Below are 16,165 nucleotides of genomic sequence, written 5' to 3'. Positions count from 1 at the left end.
AGCTGTACATTTTAATGAAGTTGTTTCATCTATGTTGCCAAACACTAGAATTTTTGTGGCTTCAATTCTAATTATCTCTACTGGCAAATGCTATGTTTTATTAGAACTCTCAAGTGCCCTGTTTGTTAAATGTCCGCACACTGTGGCGTTGGGCACACAAATTAGGTCAGCCTTGCTTATTGGGCTATGGATGAAGGAGTTAAAGATTTTTGTCATAATCTTAAAGTGCAGTAGGATCGCCTTGGGTGTCTTTGTAGGATAGCAGTGATGGCTTCTCCTGTGAGCTCAGCTTCCTTTCTCACCCGTCAGCCTACGCTAACACTGAGTGTCTCAATCATGTGGCTGTTGACTGTGGCGCTAGTATGTAATTTCATCCTTGGGGGTAGTATGCCCATTCTTCCCTTTCCTTAGTTGCCTAATACCCACATCTTGCTTCCCGGGTTGCATGTCTTACAGCAAATGATCTGTATTAAGGGCTCTTGTGAAGCCAGGAGTTCCCAGTGGTGGTGACGCAGGGCTGGTCACATTGTAGCCAAAGACGGAGGGCAGCATTACAGTAGCGGCCCGAAATTAATATGTCTGTGCCTCTTTCCACCCCTGCCTCTGGATTCCTTTAAGTCCGTGGGTCCTCAGGTCATGTTGGCTAACCTGGGGTGTGCTGACTGGTGACCTTGACACCCCACCCTCCGCTCTCCTGCTCCATTAATGTGGTCACCAGGCAACGTCGCTTGGTGATTAGGGGCCCCTGCCATCCTACAGACTGAATCCCAGCTTCACAATCGAGGAGCTGGGTGATCCTGGGCAAGTGACACTTCATCTCGCTAACCTCAACGTCCTTATCTGTAAAGAGGGGAGAACTGTAGTCACTTCAGGATTTTGGTGAGGATTCAATGAGATAGAATGCTTGGGGTAGAGGCCATGGCACATAGTACCTTATCAGTATATTGTCAGCTCTGCCTTGTCCCGGCTCGGGCCCACGTGGCTGCTCTGCCTCAATCAGCACAGAAGCTGCTGGTGCCTGGGCCCCAGACCCTGTGCCAGAGACCCTGTTGCAGGTCATTAAAAGCTTCCTTCTCTCCTCACACCACTTTTCTTCCATGTGTTGGGGTGCCAGTGGTGTGGACCCCTTTCTTTATTAGTGAGCCATGGGGATTAAAAAAAAAAAAAAAAAAAGACACCAGGATTTTCCCTAGGCTTCTGTTACAGTCCTTTCACCCTGGGGCTCAGGTAGACCTTTTTAGGGAGAGGGGTTGTCTTAGAGGAACATCTAATGAAGACACAGCCTTTAATCAGCATCACCCCTTCCCTCCAGCTCTGACCCAAGGTCTTTGAATCAAACTTGTGGTTCCCTTTCCTCTTTACATCAGTCTTCCAGGGGCCCAAGAAGAGCTCTTGTCCCACATGTTTACCCTGGTGGTTTCTCCCTTCATATAATTCTCTACTCTGACTTTGAAAGTAAATGTGATGTTTTTCAAAGCATAATTTATCCCCTGTGGGCTATGAATATGGCTGTGAACAGCAAGAACAAATCTTAATAAAGTTGCTAAGAGAAATGAAATAACTCAATTTGATAGAAAATAATAGAAGTATGCTTAATTCATATTTATACCTTCTCAACTACTCTTCGCCTGTCTTTAGCATTCTTTCTGGGGGAAGTTATGATCTAGGCCACAGCAATAACTGTCTAGGTCCCCCTAGAGAACCATGTTGTCATCTTGAGCAGGAACAATGACTCTGTTCCATGGTCTCCCTCCCTCATACGAGGTAAGAAGCATGTATACCTACAAGAAGGAAGAGGAAGTGAGTACAATTTTATAATATAATTTTAATAACGCCCCTACTTTATACAGAACAAAGTTCAGTTTATGAATGGTCTGAAAATCAACAACAAAGAAACTAAAACACAACAGTGTTTTGAATAATGGCTGGAATAGAAAAGGAACCATGCCTCCCAGTCTGGTTGTAGGATTATTGGTCTCTATTCTCTGCATCAAATATGGTGCCCTGAGTGTTTCCAGTGATAAGGTTAGTGGGGGCTTTTGATAGAGTGTGCTTTTATGCCCCTCTGCGGATTGAGTAGTGGGGCTGGCAGAGCCCTTCCTTCTGCAGTGATTCTGGAAACCCCAGGCCAGGAGTCTCAGGACCTGGTTGGCTGGGGTACGGTCCTGGGTTCTTAGTGTTCAGGGGTAATGGAGGTTTGGAAACTTGGCTTTTGTACTTAAGGGAAATGCCCGCATCAACAGGTGGCTGTCACTCTGTGAGCACAAGGAAAAACCAAAGTATTGGCTTTGCAACGAGCCAAAAATACTGCCAAGCGCACAGAAAAGGTGCATTTAATCATAAAAACATGTATATGGAAGGAACAATGGATTTATCTCCAGTAAAACTGACTTATATTTGCCGACAGACTGGCCTTTGAACCAGGAGTGGTATGTGTTATTTTACCAAATGGGACCAAAAGAAGAGATTTGTTAGTGTGTCTTTCTTCTTCACAAGAATAGGTTTCCTGTGTATCGTTAGTTACTTTATCATGAGTAACATGTCATGTCATCTTGGTGCTTATTAATCACCCTTTCCTTCCAACCAACTGTAAGAATAATTAGATGAAATTGGTGGCAGCCCATTGCTTCCACATTAATATTCTTAAGCTGGTGTCAGTGAATTTTATATGGTTGAGGCTGTTCAGTTTGCCTTCTCCGTATCTATCGATTGCCCTTTTTGAGCAGAATGAAGGTGTTTTTATTAAGCTTGGATGCCAGTGAGAGTTATTTTACGGTGACCACAGTGCAAGACACTGTCAGCATGTCGGGGAATGGCAGGCGTGGCGCTGGACGGGCTCGGCTGTCCCCCGGGACCGGCTGCCAGCCCCACAGCTGGTAAGTCTTCTGTTAGGCTCGTCTGATGTCTTTCCTGCACTTATACTTTCAGTGACCTTTTGTGTATCTATCTGTAAAGGTAAAACAGAGAAACTCACAGCCTAATAGCATCAAATATTAACATCCACTCTTAAGCCTGTGTTTCTAAAGAATATCAATTTTCAGCTAGTGGTATTTGGAAAGCAGACCTTTTGTCTTGTATTGAAGATATAGATGGTAAGACTCATGAAATCAAGCGGCTCCTGTTGGTGGGATGTACACGACTGTTAACTGCAGTTTCGGAGCCTGATGCCGCGTTGGTGTTTTGATGAGCTTTGGGAGCCACGTGTTCATCAAGCGAGTCCCGCTGTCTCTGCTGCACATCCTCACTCTGAGACCTGGGCTACTGGAGCCTCTACCGTCTAGACCATCGCTGGTCTTAAGGGCAGAGGAAAGATAGGATGGTGAAGCCCTCTCTGACCCTTAAAGCTTCTGCCCAGATGAGTCTGATTGGCCAAAGCAAGTCCAGTTATGGGCATCTCGAATTATGAGGGGGCAGGGAAGTGCCATCCTCCTGCATATCTAGGTGAGGGAAGTGGGAAATCGTGTACATTTGTAATGACTAACTCGAAGTCACAAATGTAGATTCTTGATTAAGACGGAAAGCTGGTTCTTTGAAAAGACCAATAAAATAGGCAAGGCTTTGGTGAGTCTGACCATTAAGAAAGAGGGAGGAGACAGGTAAAAGGTGATGTCAGTCGGTTCAGAGAAGACAGGTAAAGACAGTGACTGCTGTGTGTGCTTCTATTACAATACGTTTGGAAACTTGGACATTATAGGTGATTTTCTTGGAAAATGGAAATAAAATTGGGTCAGTGTGTACATTCCTGAGTATAAGATGTTTTTCAAAAAAATACTTAAAGATCTACCGGTAAAAATACACTGAGCCCAGTTGCTTTTATTAGTGAGTTCTACCACATCACCCAGAAATAGATGCACTGTAAATATTTGTGGAATAAAATGGATGGACAAGACTAGCATGAAACTGATACTAAAATCAGATGAGGATGTCACTCATAGGCCAATAACATTGAAGAACATTGATGCAACTACCCTAAAACAAACTAGCTAACAGAACCTGGCAGCATAAAGAGTAAATCCAAACCTGCTCAGAGGCTGCCTTCCGAAGGAGGTTTGCCTTACGTGCCTTGTTTAAAACTGCAGCCTTCCCCTGCAGCACTCCCAAACCACTTTACCCTGTTCTGTTCTCCTGTAGTGTGTATCGTCTTTAACATACCATGGAATTATTTACTATGTTGTCTTCCCTCTCTGCTTCAAGGTAAACTCCACAGGGCATCCGCAAGGGCAGGGCTTTTTCTTAAAAAAATTAATTAAAAAAATTGTTTTTGGTCTCTTTTATTCACTGACATAAACCAAGTACCTAGAACAGTGGGCACTTAGTAAATATGTATTGCAAAAATGAGTTAATTCTAAGTGCAATATGGCATCCTGGATTGGATCCCAGAACAGAAAAGGATGTTAGTGGAAAATGTGAAATTTGAATAAAGTCTGTAGTTTCACTATTAGTTTTGTATCAGTGTTAAGTCCCTAGTTTTGTTTTTTATTTTAAAGATTTATTTATTTATTATTTATTTATTTTATTTATTTTTGGCTGCATCAAGTCTTAGTTGCAGCACACGGGATCTTCGTTGAGGCATGTGGGCTCTTTTGTTGTGGTGCGTGGGCTTCTCTCTAGTTGTGGTGTGCGTGTTTTCTCTCCCTAGTTGTGGCATGCAGGTTCCAGAGCGTGCAGGCTGTAGTTTTGCAGCATGCAGGGTCTCTAGTTGAGGCGCGTGAGCTCAGTAGTTGTGGAGCATGGGCTTAGTTGCCCCGCGGCATGTGGGATCTTAGTTCCCTGACCAGGGATTGAACCTGCGTCCCCTGCATTGGAAGGTGGATTCTTTTTTTTTTTTTTCTTTAACGTTTTTATTGGAGTATAATTGCTTTACAATGGTGTGTTAGTTTCTGCTTTATAACAAAGTGAATCAGTTATACATATATATATATATATATCCCCATATCTCTTCCCTCTTGCATCTCCCTCCCTCCCACCCTCCCTATCCCACCCTTCTAGCTGGTCACAGAGCACCGAGCTGATTTCTCTGTGCTGTGCGACTGCTTCCCACTAAGTATCTATTTCACATTTGGTAGTGTATATATGTCCATGCCACTCTCTCACTTTGTCCCAGCTTACCCTTCCTCCTCCCCGTGTCCTCAAGTCCATCTCTAGTAGGTCTGCGTCTTTATTCCCGTCTTGCCCCTAGGTTCTTCATGACCTTTTTTGTTTTTGTTTTAATTCCATATATATGTGTTAGCATACGGTATTTCTTTTTCTCTTTCTGACTTACTTCACTCTGTATGACAGACTCTAGGTCCATCCACCTCACTACAAATAACTCAATTTCATTTCTTTTTATGGCAGAGTAATATTCCATTGTATATATGTGCCACATCTTCTTTATCCATTCATCTGTCGATGGACACTTAGGTTGCTTCCATGTCCTGGCTATTGTAAATAGAGCTGCAATGAACATTGTGGTACATGACTCTTTTTGAATTATGGTTTTCTCAGGGTATATGCCCAGTAGTGGGATTGCTGGGTCATATGGTAGTTCTATTTTTAGTTTTTTAAGGAACCTCTATACTGTTCTCCATAGTGGCTGTATCAATTTACATTGCCACCAACAGTGCAAGAGGGTTCCCTTTTCTCCACACCCTCTCCAGCATTTATTGTTTGTAGATTTTTTGATGATGGCCATTCTGACCGGTGTGGGATGATATTTCATTGTAGTTTTGATTTGCATTTCTCTAATGATTAATGATGTTGAGCATTCTTTCATGTGTTTGTTGGCAATCTGTATATCTTCTTTGGAGAAATGTCTATTTAGGTCTTCTGCCCATTTTTGGATTGGGTTGTTCGTTTTTTTGATATTAAGCTGCATGAGCTGCTTGTAAATTTTGGAGATTAATCCTTTGTCAGTTGCTTCCTTTGCAAATATTTTCTCCCATTCTGAGGGTTGTCTTTTCATCTTGTTTATGGTTTCCTTTGCTGTGCAAAAGCTTTTAAGTTTCATTAGGTCCCATTTGTTTATTTTTGTTTTTATTTCCATTTCTCTAGGAGGTGGACCAAAAAGGATCGTGCTGTGATTTATGTCATAGAGTGTTCTTCCTATGTTTTCCTCTAAGAGTTTTATAGTGTCTGGCCTTACATTTAGGTCTTTAATCCATTTTGAGTTTATTTTTGTGTATGGTGTTAGGGAGTGTTCTAATTTCATTCTTTTACATGTAGCTATCCAGTTTTCCCAGCACCACTTATTGAAGAGGCTGCCTTTTCTCCATTGTATATTGTTGCCTCCTTTATCAAAGATAAGGTGACCATATGTGCGTGGGTTTATCTCTGGGCTTTCTATCCTGTTCCATTGATCTATATTTCTGTTTTTGTGCCAGTACCATACTGTCTGATTACTGTAGCTTTGTGGTATAGTCTGAAGTCAGGGAGCCTGATTCCTCCAGCTCCATTTTTCTTTCTCAAGATTGCTTTGGCTATTTGGGGTCTTTTGTGTTTCCATACAAAGTGTGAAATTTTTTATTCTAGTTCTGTGAAAAATGGAAGGCAGATTCTTTACCACTGGACCACCAGGGAAGTCCCAGTCCTGAGTTTTGATCAGTGTACCTTGGTTGGGTATGCTGTTAACATAGGGAACATCTGGGTGAAGGGTATATGGAAACTCTCTACACTGTCTTTGCAACTCTTTTGTAAATCTAAAATTATTTCAAAAGAAAATTTTATTAAAACTAAATTAGTCCAAAGAATTCTAAGATGCTTCAGCATTTAAAAAGTAAAATAAAATTTCCACTCAAATGACACCTTCTCAATGAGTCCCACCCTGACCACACAATGTAAAATGATGGACAGCGTCACTGCTAAACTCCCAACCCTCCGTTCCTGCTCTGCTCTTTTCTTTTTCTACCATAGCACTTGTTATCTTCTAACACATAGTCCAGTTTACTTACTTACTGTGCCTGTTTTTGTTTTTTTTTTTTTTAAATATTCATTTATTTATTTGGCTGCTCCGGGTCTTATTTGCGGCATGCGGAATCTCTAATTGGGGCATGCGGGATCTAGTTCCCTGACCAGAGATCAAACCCGGGCCCCCTGCTTTGGGAGTGCAGAGTCTTAACCACTTGACCACTAGGAAAGTCCCTGTGCCTGTTGTTTGTTGTCTATTTCCGTGAGGACAGGGAACCTTGTTTTGTTCCCTCAGGTGCCTAGAACAGTGCCTGGTACATAATAGCTCTTCATTAGTTATTTGTTGAGTGAATTAATAAATATGATATAACTTATGTTTAGATAACAGAGCAAACCATGTATTTCTGTGTGTATGTGAGAGAGAGAGAGAGAGAGAAAGGGAGGAAATGAATAGGAAAGGGTCTGGATGGAGTCTACTAAATTGATACACCCATAACTCTTTAGGATAGGACTTGTTATTAACAGAGTGACCAAGGGGCGGGGCCAGGGCTAGCGTGGGACAAGCTAGCCCCCTAGAAGCACTCACTTCCAGCAAGTGCTTGCATTGGCATAGACCTGAGAGCGAGTTTCTCCATTCTTTCTATACTGTATGCAGCTGGCTTGCCTCATCTAGTCCTGGAGCTTAAAGACTTTATTTTTATACTATTTGAAATTTTATAGTTTCAATCACAGTCAGTGTTAGTTGTTTAATTTTTTAAAAATTCAGAAGAGTGAAAAGGAAACAAAACTAAAGCAAGTTATTTTTTTAAATTTATTTATTTTTGGCTGTGTTGGGTCTTCGTTGCTGTGCGTGGGCTTTCTCTAGTTGCAGTGAGCGGGGGCTACTCTTCGTTGCAGTGCATGTGCTTCTCATTGCTGTGGCTTCTCTTGTTGTGGAGCACGGGCTCTAGGCATGCGGGCTTCAGTAGTTGCGGGATGTGGGCTCGCGGGCTCTAGAGCGCAGGCTCAGTAGTTGTGGCGCACGGACTTAGTTGCTCCACAGCATGTGGGATCTTCCCGGACCAGGGCTTGAACCCGTGTCTCTTGCATTGGCAGGTGGATTCTCAACCACTGTGCCACCAGGGAAGCCCCAACTTCTTTTTAAGATCCCTTAAAAGTTACAAAGAAGTTATCTTTTCTGTCTTTACAATGAGAAATGAGGGCCAAAGTTACTCCCTGCTGTATGATGCAAAGTGTTAGGGAAAGCAAAATTCACTTTTTCAGGTCCCAAGTGTAGTTTATTACACTGAAGCAGTGATGCAGTAAGTCATATCCAACATAACCAGCAGTGTGTAAGACTAAAGAAGGAGAATAGCAGTTTACTCTCCAAACTGCAGAAATATTTCTTTAAGAGGTTTTTCTTCTGTGATCTCAGAATCACTTTCAGGTGTGGTTTCCTAAGTTCCATGTACTTGATTTCTGATCTCTCTGACTCCTTTGGTGCCCTTTGAAAGCACAGAGGGCTATGTGGTTGTTCCTCAGTGCATGGGCAGGGGACTGCATGCAGCAGTGCTGGTGCTGAGCGATTCAGACTGCCTCCCGCTCACCTAACTCACTGATGGGGCCTTACCACACAGGGGTCTGCTTCACCCAAGTGCAAAAAGATAATCATTCAACCTTGTAAAAGAATGAAGGGATGGAGGTCGTTTGATCATTTGTCTTTATTACGATGTAATGCTATTTCTGTACTGTTATGATGGAATGGTGATCTGTTGCAGGAACATCAGGCGAACATTCTGGGTAACACCATGCAAAGTGTGGTTGCATTGCTCAACAATCTGGTCACCTGCAAAGATTTGAATATGAAGCTACTTTATGAACAAGGTAAATGCTTCTTAGACTTCATCTTTGATTATGCTGAACTTTGCCTATTTGTAAGTTTCCTCATCTTAGAGAGTCAAGAAGTACTATTTAAAGTTGATCAATCAAAATAGATGTTTTAAGGTGTACAAATAATGGTAACATCACCAGCAGAAATGGAAAGTGTCGTTAGATTGTGATAGATTCTCTGAGTTAATTCATTCTCCTTCATGGCACAAAATCAATACAAACTCCTTACAGATGAGAAACCAAGAAGTAGAGTGTAAGCAGAGTATTTAGACTTATTTCTGCCTATCAAAATGAAAGCATATATGGTCAAAAGCACCTTGGAAAATGAGACTGGATGAGTTACACTTTACACTTTATGCATATCTGTAATATTAAAATGAAAAACTTTTAAAAAATTAATTAATTAATTATTTTATTTTATTTTCTTTTATTTATTTATTTTTGGCTGTGTTGGGTCTTCGTTTCTGTGCGAGGGCTTTCTCTAGCTGAGGCAAGCAGGGGCCACTCCTCATCGTGGTGCGCGGGCCTCTCACCATCGCGGCCTCTCTTGTTGCGGCACACAGGCTGCAGACGCGCAGGCTCAGTAGTTGTGGCTCACGGGCCCAGCCGCTCCGCAGCACGTGGGATCCTCCGAGACCGGGGCTCGAACCCGTGTCCCCTGCATTGGCAGGCAGACTCTCAACCACTGCGCCACCAGGGAAGCCCTAAAATGAAAAACTTTTTAATGACTTCATTTTTTTAGAGTAGTTTTAGGTTTAAAACCAAATTGAGAGGGAGGTACAGAGATTTCCCATAAAACCCCTGCCCCCCACACATGCATAGCCTACGCCATTGTCAACATCACTCACCAAAGTGGTATGTTCTTTACTAAAGATAGACCAACATTGACATCCTAGTCACCCAAAGTCCTTAGTTTACAATAGGGTTCACTCTTGGTGTTGTACATTCTATGTGTTTGGACAAATGTATGACATATATACATCATCACAATATTTACGGTGTCTTTTCTTTCATCGCCCTAAAAACCCTCTGTGCTCTGCCTATTCACACCCCTGCCTTCCGCAACCTCTGATCTTTTTATTGTCTCCCTAGTGTTGCCTTTTCCAGAATGTTATAAAGTTAGAATCACACAGTAGGTAGTCTTTTCAGATTGGCTTCTTTCGCTTAGTAATGTTTATTTAAGGTTTCTCCATGTCTTTTCATGGTTTGACAGCTCATTTCTTTTTAGCACTGAATAATTCTCCATTGTCTGGATGCACCACAGTTTATTAATCCATTCACCTAACGAAGGACATCTTGGTTGCTTCCAGGTTTTGGCAGTTCTGAATAAAGCTGCTGTAAGTATCTGTGTGCAGCTTTTTGTGTGGACTTAAGTTTTGAACTCCTTTAGGTAAATACCAAGAAGTGCAATTGCTAATCATACACTAACTGTTTAATTTTGTAAGGAACTGCTAAATTGTCTTCCAAAGTGGCTGTACCATTTTGCATTCCCACAGTGAATGATGGTTCCTGTTCCTCAGCATCCTTGCCAGCAGTTTGTGTTGTCAGTATTCTGGATTTCGGACATTCTGTTAGGTGTGTAGTGGTAGCTCGTTGTTTTAATTTGCCTTTCCCTGGTGGTATATGATGTGGAGCATTTTCTCATATTCTTGTTTTCCATCTGTATATCTTCTCTGGTGATCTCTGCTAAGATCTTTAACCTAATTTTTAATTGGGTTATTTGTTTTCTTACTGTTGGGTTTCAGGAATTCTTTGTATATTTTGAACAAGTGTCCTTTATCAGATCTGTCTTTTGCAAATATTTTCACCCGATTTTGTGGCTTGTCTTCTGATTCTCTTGGTATTGTCTTCTGCAGAGCAGAAGTTTTCAATTTTAATTAAGTCCAGCTTATCAGTTATTTCTTTTATGGATTTTGTCTGTGGCGTTGTATCTCAAAAGTCATCACTATACCAAACGTCATCTTGTTATGTTATCCTCTAGGAGTTTTATAGTTTTGAATTTTTTACAATTAGGTCTGATCCATTTTGAGTTAATTTTTGTGAAAGGTATAAGGTAGGTTTTGTGTGTGTGTGTGTGTGTGTGTATGTGTATGTTGCTGTCTAGTTCTAGCACCATTTGTTGAAGGGACTGTCTTTGCTCCATTGTATTGCCTTTACTCTTTTGCCAAAGATCTTTTAACTATATTTATGTGAGTCAGTTTCTGGGCTGTCTGTTCTGTTCCATTAATCTATTTGCTTATTCTTTTACCAGTACCACACTGTCTTTGATGTCTGTAGCTTTATAGTAAGTCTTGAAGTCGGGTAGCATCAGTCATTCAACTTTGTTCTTCTCCTCAATATTGTGTTGGCTGTTCTGGGTCTTTGCCTTTTCATATAATCTTTAGAATCAGTTTGTTGATACTAATAAAATAACTTGCTAGGACTTTGATTGGGATTGCATTGATTCTATAGATCAAGTTGGGAATATTGTTGCGTTTTAAACATAACGTTTACTACTTTTATATTAATAAAATCTTTCATTTGAATGTTCATAAAAATAAGACTTGAATGAGATCAATCAGTGGATAAGATCATTAAGTCCCTGTTCTGATTTTTTCCCCCAAGAATTTAGAGTTTTGTTTCTATGTGGTCATTATATTTAAATGTTGGCAGTATTTTTTTCCTCCCCTAAGAAAAATGTGCATTCCCAGCAGTAATAAATATTGCCAACAGTTGAGGGATTTTAGTGCATAGAAATATTTATTCTTTTATACAGCAGCATCCTATTCTGTTTTATGGGTATGTCAGAATAGACCGGTACTCTAATGGATATGGGTAATCTCCCATCTTTTGCTATTACAGATAGTTCTGCAATGAATAACCTTATGCATGCATACCTTCACATGGGAGCAGGACTATCTATAGGGTAAATTCCTGGGGTTAGAATAGCTGGATCAAGGGGTATATGCATCTGTAATTTCCATAGATATTGACAAGGTGTTGTAAGTAACATGCCAATTTGTACTTCCATCAAATCACATGAGATTGGTTGTCTTCGGACCTATGAGTATGTTATGTTTTCCCATTTGTTTGATTTTGTTTCTTTATAGTTTTCCTTATATAGGCCATATGCATTTCTTGTTGTTTATCTCTTCCCAGGTTTCTTCCCATCCTTTTTTGCTTGCTATTAGAAATAAGGAATTTTCTGCCAATATAGTTTTCAATTATTTTTTTTTAGTATATGTTTGAAAGTTTTTGATTTCTATTTATTAACTTTGTTCCTAGGTTAATTCTCTTATTACTTTCCATAATAATGGTTTCTAAATGATTCTGTTTACTTTCTGGTTATATAATAATAACCATTAGTAACCATCTTTCTTTTCAACTTTTATAGTTCTACTTTTTCTCTCTTGTCCAATTGCAAGATTCAAAGAGAATGAGATAGAGGATACCTTGGTATTACCTCAGAATCTTTTTTTCTGTTTAAGGAAGTACCTATCTATTTAAATTTTATCTTTTGTAATCAAGAATAAATAATGACTTTTGTCAAATGCTTTCTTGGCATCTCTGGAAATGAGCAAATGATTTTTCCTTGGATCTATTCATGTAACAGATTATATTTAATAGATTACCTAATATTAAATCATCCTAGCATTTGAGTCGTAACCACACTTAATTGTGATATAATATTCTTTAATTGTGCTACTCAAATTCTTTGTTAATCTTTTATTCAGGATTTTCCATTGCTACTCATAAGTGGGATTGGTCTGTAGTTTTGTTTCCTGTTTCTTTCTTTTTTAAAAATACTGTTTTTTGCTAGATTTTGGTGTCATTGCTATATTCTTCTTCTTTTTTTTTTTTTAAGGAAGTTTTCTCTCTTCTTTTCTCTTTTCTTTTGAGCTGAATTGAGATAGCAGAAATTATGCAGTGATAGGAGATGTAGGAATTCCATCCTAGCCAGTGGAGAAACCTTGCTATGCACCTAAGTAAAGTTACACCAGCCTGAAACTGAAGGCTACTCTAGACCTGCCATAGAGTTTCGACCATGTCCTAGGACTAAGGATTAAACCACTGTAGACCTTTCCTAACAAAGAATAAAACTAATCCCTCAGGGTCAAAAGATTGACAAGAAATTTAACTGCCTGCTAGAACAAAATACCACTTAAAAGATGACAATATAACCCACGCTCTCTACAACATATTATCCACAGTGACAAGCATATAGCCAAAACTTAATATACATGAAAAAGAAGCTAGAAAATGTGACCCATGATGATGATATAATGATGATGATGATGATAATAATAATAATAATATTAATATTAATAAAATGTCAGTTCAAACAAAGCCCAAGATCACCCAGATGTTGGAATTACCAGATCAGGCACTTTTTTCCTATCTGTTAAAAATGTTTATTAGCAAATAATAGAGAGGTAAGATAACCCTAGCACCCAACTGATGCTTTCTTGACAGTCAGGAGATTTGAAAGGAGAGTAATGCTCTCACTGTGTTGTTCAAGGTGATTTCATATGGTCTTGGCATTCTTGTACTTCCTAAAATCATCACAAATTCTGAGAAACTCAAAACCAGGAATCTGTACCAGTTTTCATGTGTTGCACTTTTTTTTTTTTTGGATAGAGTTTTTTCCAGCTTTTTAAAGATGCAGCCGAACTACAACAATGTGTAAGTTTAAGGTATACAATGTGATGATTTGGTAGGTGTATATATTGTGAAATGGTAGATGAGGCTTTTAAACAACTATTATAAATATATCCAAGGCCAAAGAGAAAAGAGGTAGGGAATTTCATCAGAGAAATGGAATCTATGAAAAAATAGAGCCAAGTAGAAGTCTAGAACCAAAAAGTATAATATCTGAAATGAAAACTTCCCTGGAGTTTAGCAGATTAAAAACTGCAGAAGAAACAGTAACTAAACTTGTAAGATTAGTAAAGTTTTCCCATTTGAAGAACAAAGAGAAAGATTTTTAAAAAATGAAAGAACATCAGTGACCTTTGGGACAATAATCAAGCATTCTAATATATGTGTAATTGGAATCCCAGAAACAGAAGAGGGATAATGGGGCAGAAAAAGAATTTAAATAAATAATGGCCAAAATATTCTCACATACGGTGAAAATATTTGCTTATAGATCCAAGAAGCTAAGAAAACCCTTAGCAAGATTGCAAAACAGAAACTACCTAAGCACATAATATCTAAGCTTCTGAAAACTGAAGATAAAAATTTTGAAAGTGTTCAGAGAAAAATGACACATAAAGGAGGTCAGCAATACAAATGATGGCTGATCTCTTGTCAGAAACAGTAGAGGCCAGAAGAGCAGAAAAATACCTTGAGTGTTGACATAATAAAAGCTGCCAACCTAGATTTTTATATTCAGTGAAAATATCCTTTAAAAATGAAGGTGAAGGGCTTCCCTGGTGGCGCAGTGGTTGAGAATCTGCCTGCCAATGCAGGGGACACGGGTTCGAGCCCTGGTCTGGGAAGATCCCACATGCCACGGAGCAACTGGGCCCGTGAGCCACAATTACTGAGCCTGCGCGTCTGGAGCCTGTGCTCCGCAACAAGAGAGGCCACGATGGTGAGAGGCCTGCGCATCGCGATGAAGAGTGGTCCCCACTTGCCACAACTAGAGAAAGCCCTCGCACAGAAACGAAGACCCAACACAGTCATAAATAAATTAAAAAAAAAAAAAAAAAAAAAAAAAAGAACGTGAATTTCTTAAAAAAAAAAAAAATGAAGGTGAAATATGGACATTTCAGATAAATGAAAATTTCAGAATTTTCTGCCTAATGGTAAATGTTAAATTAACTTTTCAAGATAAAGGGAAGTGATACCAGATGAAAACTGAAACTCAGATCTGCAGAAAGAATAAAATATACAAGGCAGGGCTTAACTAGAAAAGAATATCTTTTTTTTCCTCTTCTCTGAAATTCTTTAAAAGAAAACTTACTAGGCAGCCTTCCAGAATGGGTACATTGATGACCCCCAAAAACCTATCTTGCCATAAAAGTAACAAAAACACTGGAAAAAAAAGTTTGGTAGTAAACTTTGTGAACTCTGGGAATTACCAAATTACTAAAGGCTTGCAACAATGTAAGGAATGTTTATTCAAGAAAAACTGATGAGTCTCTATAAGAAGAGAAGGCTCTCTGGCTGATGTTGAGGTCCCGCACAGAGCTGTAAAGTGCCTAAATGTTGAAGGCATTCTCCAACACACACACACAGCCCCTTGGCAAAGGTGGAAGACTTACTGATTCAAGGCATTTAAGGAAATCTCTGGCCAGTCTTTAGTTGGGTGCTGAGCTAAATGACACAGACTTCTGTGGCTTCACACTACAGGTAATAACAGACTTAAAGAATTAGCACAGGAAAGTCGCTGAAATAACTACAACAAAACAGCAGTAACTGAAAACCGTTGGTGTGTGTGTGGTGGGGGGGGTCTGATTTCCAAAGTTTACACATTATATGACCTAAGATATCCAGTTTTAATCAACAATTACAAAGCATGCCCCCCCAAAAAATAGGTATGGCCCATATACAGGAAAAATGCAGTCAATAAAACTATTTCAGAGGCGATCCATATGTTGGATTAACTAGACAAAGATTTTAAATCAGCTATTATCAATACATGCAAAGAACTATAGGAAACCACGTCTAAAGATTTAAAGAGAAAGCGTGAAAACAACGTCTGCGCAAGTTGAGAATATCAATAAAGAGATAACATTATAAAAAAGAACCAAATGGAAATTCTGAAGTTGAAAAGTATAATTAATAATTGAGATGAATAATTCACTAGAGGTTCTCAACAGTGGGTATGAATTGGCAGAAGAAAGAATCAGCTAATTTGCCGATAGGTAGGTCATTACTACTGACCTTATAGAAATAAGAAGGATTATAAGGGAATACTATAAACTAACTATATCCCAATAAATTAGATAACTTAGATGAAATTTCTAGAAAGGCAAACTATTAAAATTGTTTAAACTCTTAAAACATCTGAATCATTGTTCCTTTTCCCTAAGAATGACCCGTATTTATAGCTTAGTAGGTTTTTCAGCCTGATTCCTGTGCATAGAAGTTAGGGGGCCCTAATACCTCTCTTCATTCTGAAAATGAATTATCCCTGTCCTTTTTAATACAAGCTGGTGGTTCTTCTGACATTATAATTCTAGCAAAAACTTTGTCAGTTTCCTGTAAATCTTATTGAAGTTTATTCCATTAAACAAAAAGCCTACCCATGAATCCTTCAAAACATTTTCCTCTCTAAGTTGCGCTGAGAATCAGGATACTGTGGAATAATGCCTGCAAGATTCTTAGTAGCCCTATTGGCCAGCTGAGAGAGTGGATGAGGAGTCAGATGCCTGAAATTGAGATTCCAGAGGTTGCAGCTACTAGCCTATGAAAGCATGGGATT

At 39.4% G+C, this 16,165-nt stretch overlaps 1 protein-coding gene and 1 long non-coding RNA gene across 9 annotated transcripts in view; both read left to right on the top strand.

Annotated features, from left to right (window-relative positions):
* The window catches only part of ULK4 (unc-51 like kinase 4), a 538,746-nt gene that overhangs the window by 292,566 nt on the left and 230,015 nt on the right, over positions 1 to 16,165 (top strand). For 5 of the 8 annotated variants that reach the window (XM_082348364.1, XM_082348362.1, XM_082348363.1 and 2 more), the window contains one exon: positions 8,643 to 8,748. The exons of the other annotated variants lie outside the window; for them this stretch is intronic. In XM_082348364.1, coding sequence (XP_082204490.1) covers positions 8,643 to 8,748 — 106 coding nt within the window. The remainder of the gene's footprint in view (positions 1 to 8,642; positions 8,749 to 16,165) is intronic. 8 annotated transcript variants of the gene reach the window in all.
* Positions 9,178 to 15,261, top strand: LOC309608558. The gene is made up of 2 exons (XR_014232966.1): positions 9,178 to 14,152; positions 14,491 to 15,261. It is a non-coding gene; the product is annotated as an uncharacterized lncRNA (long non-coding RNA).

This window comes from Balaenoptera borealis (genome assembly GCF_965194805.1).
Source record: "Balaenoptera borealis genome assembly, chromosome: 12".
Classification (NCBI taxonomy): domain Eukaryota; kingdom Metazoa; phylum Chordata; class Mammalia; order Artiodactyla; family Balaenopteridae; genus Balaenoptera; species Balaenoptera borealis.
Note: the sequence above shows the minus strand (reverse complement) of the source record. Positions and strands in the feature narration are given on the sequence as shown.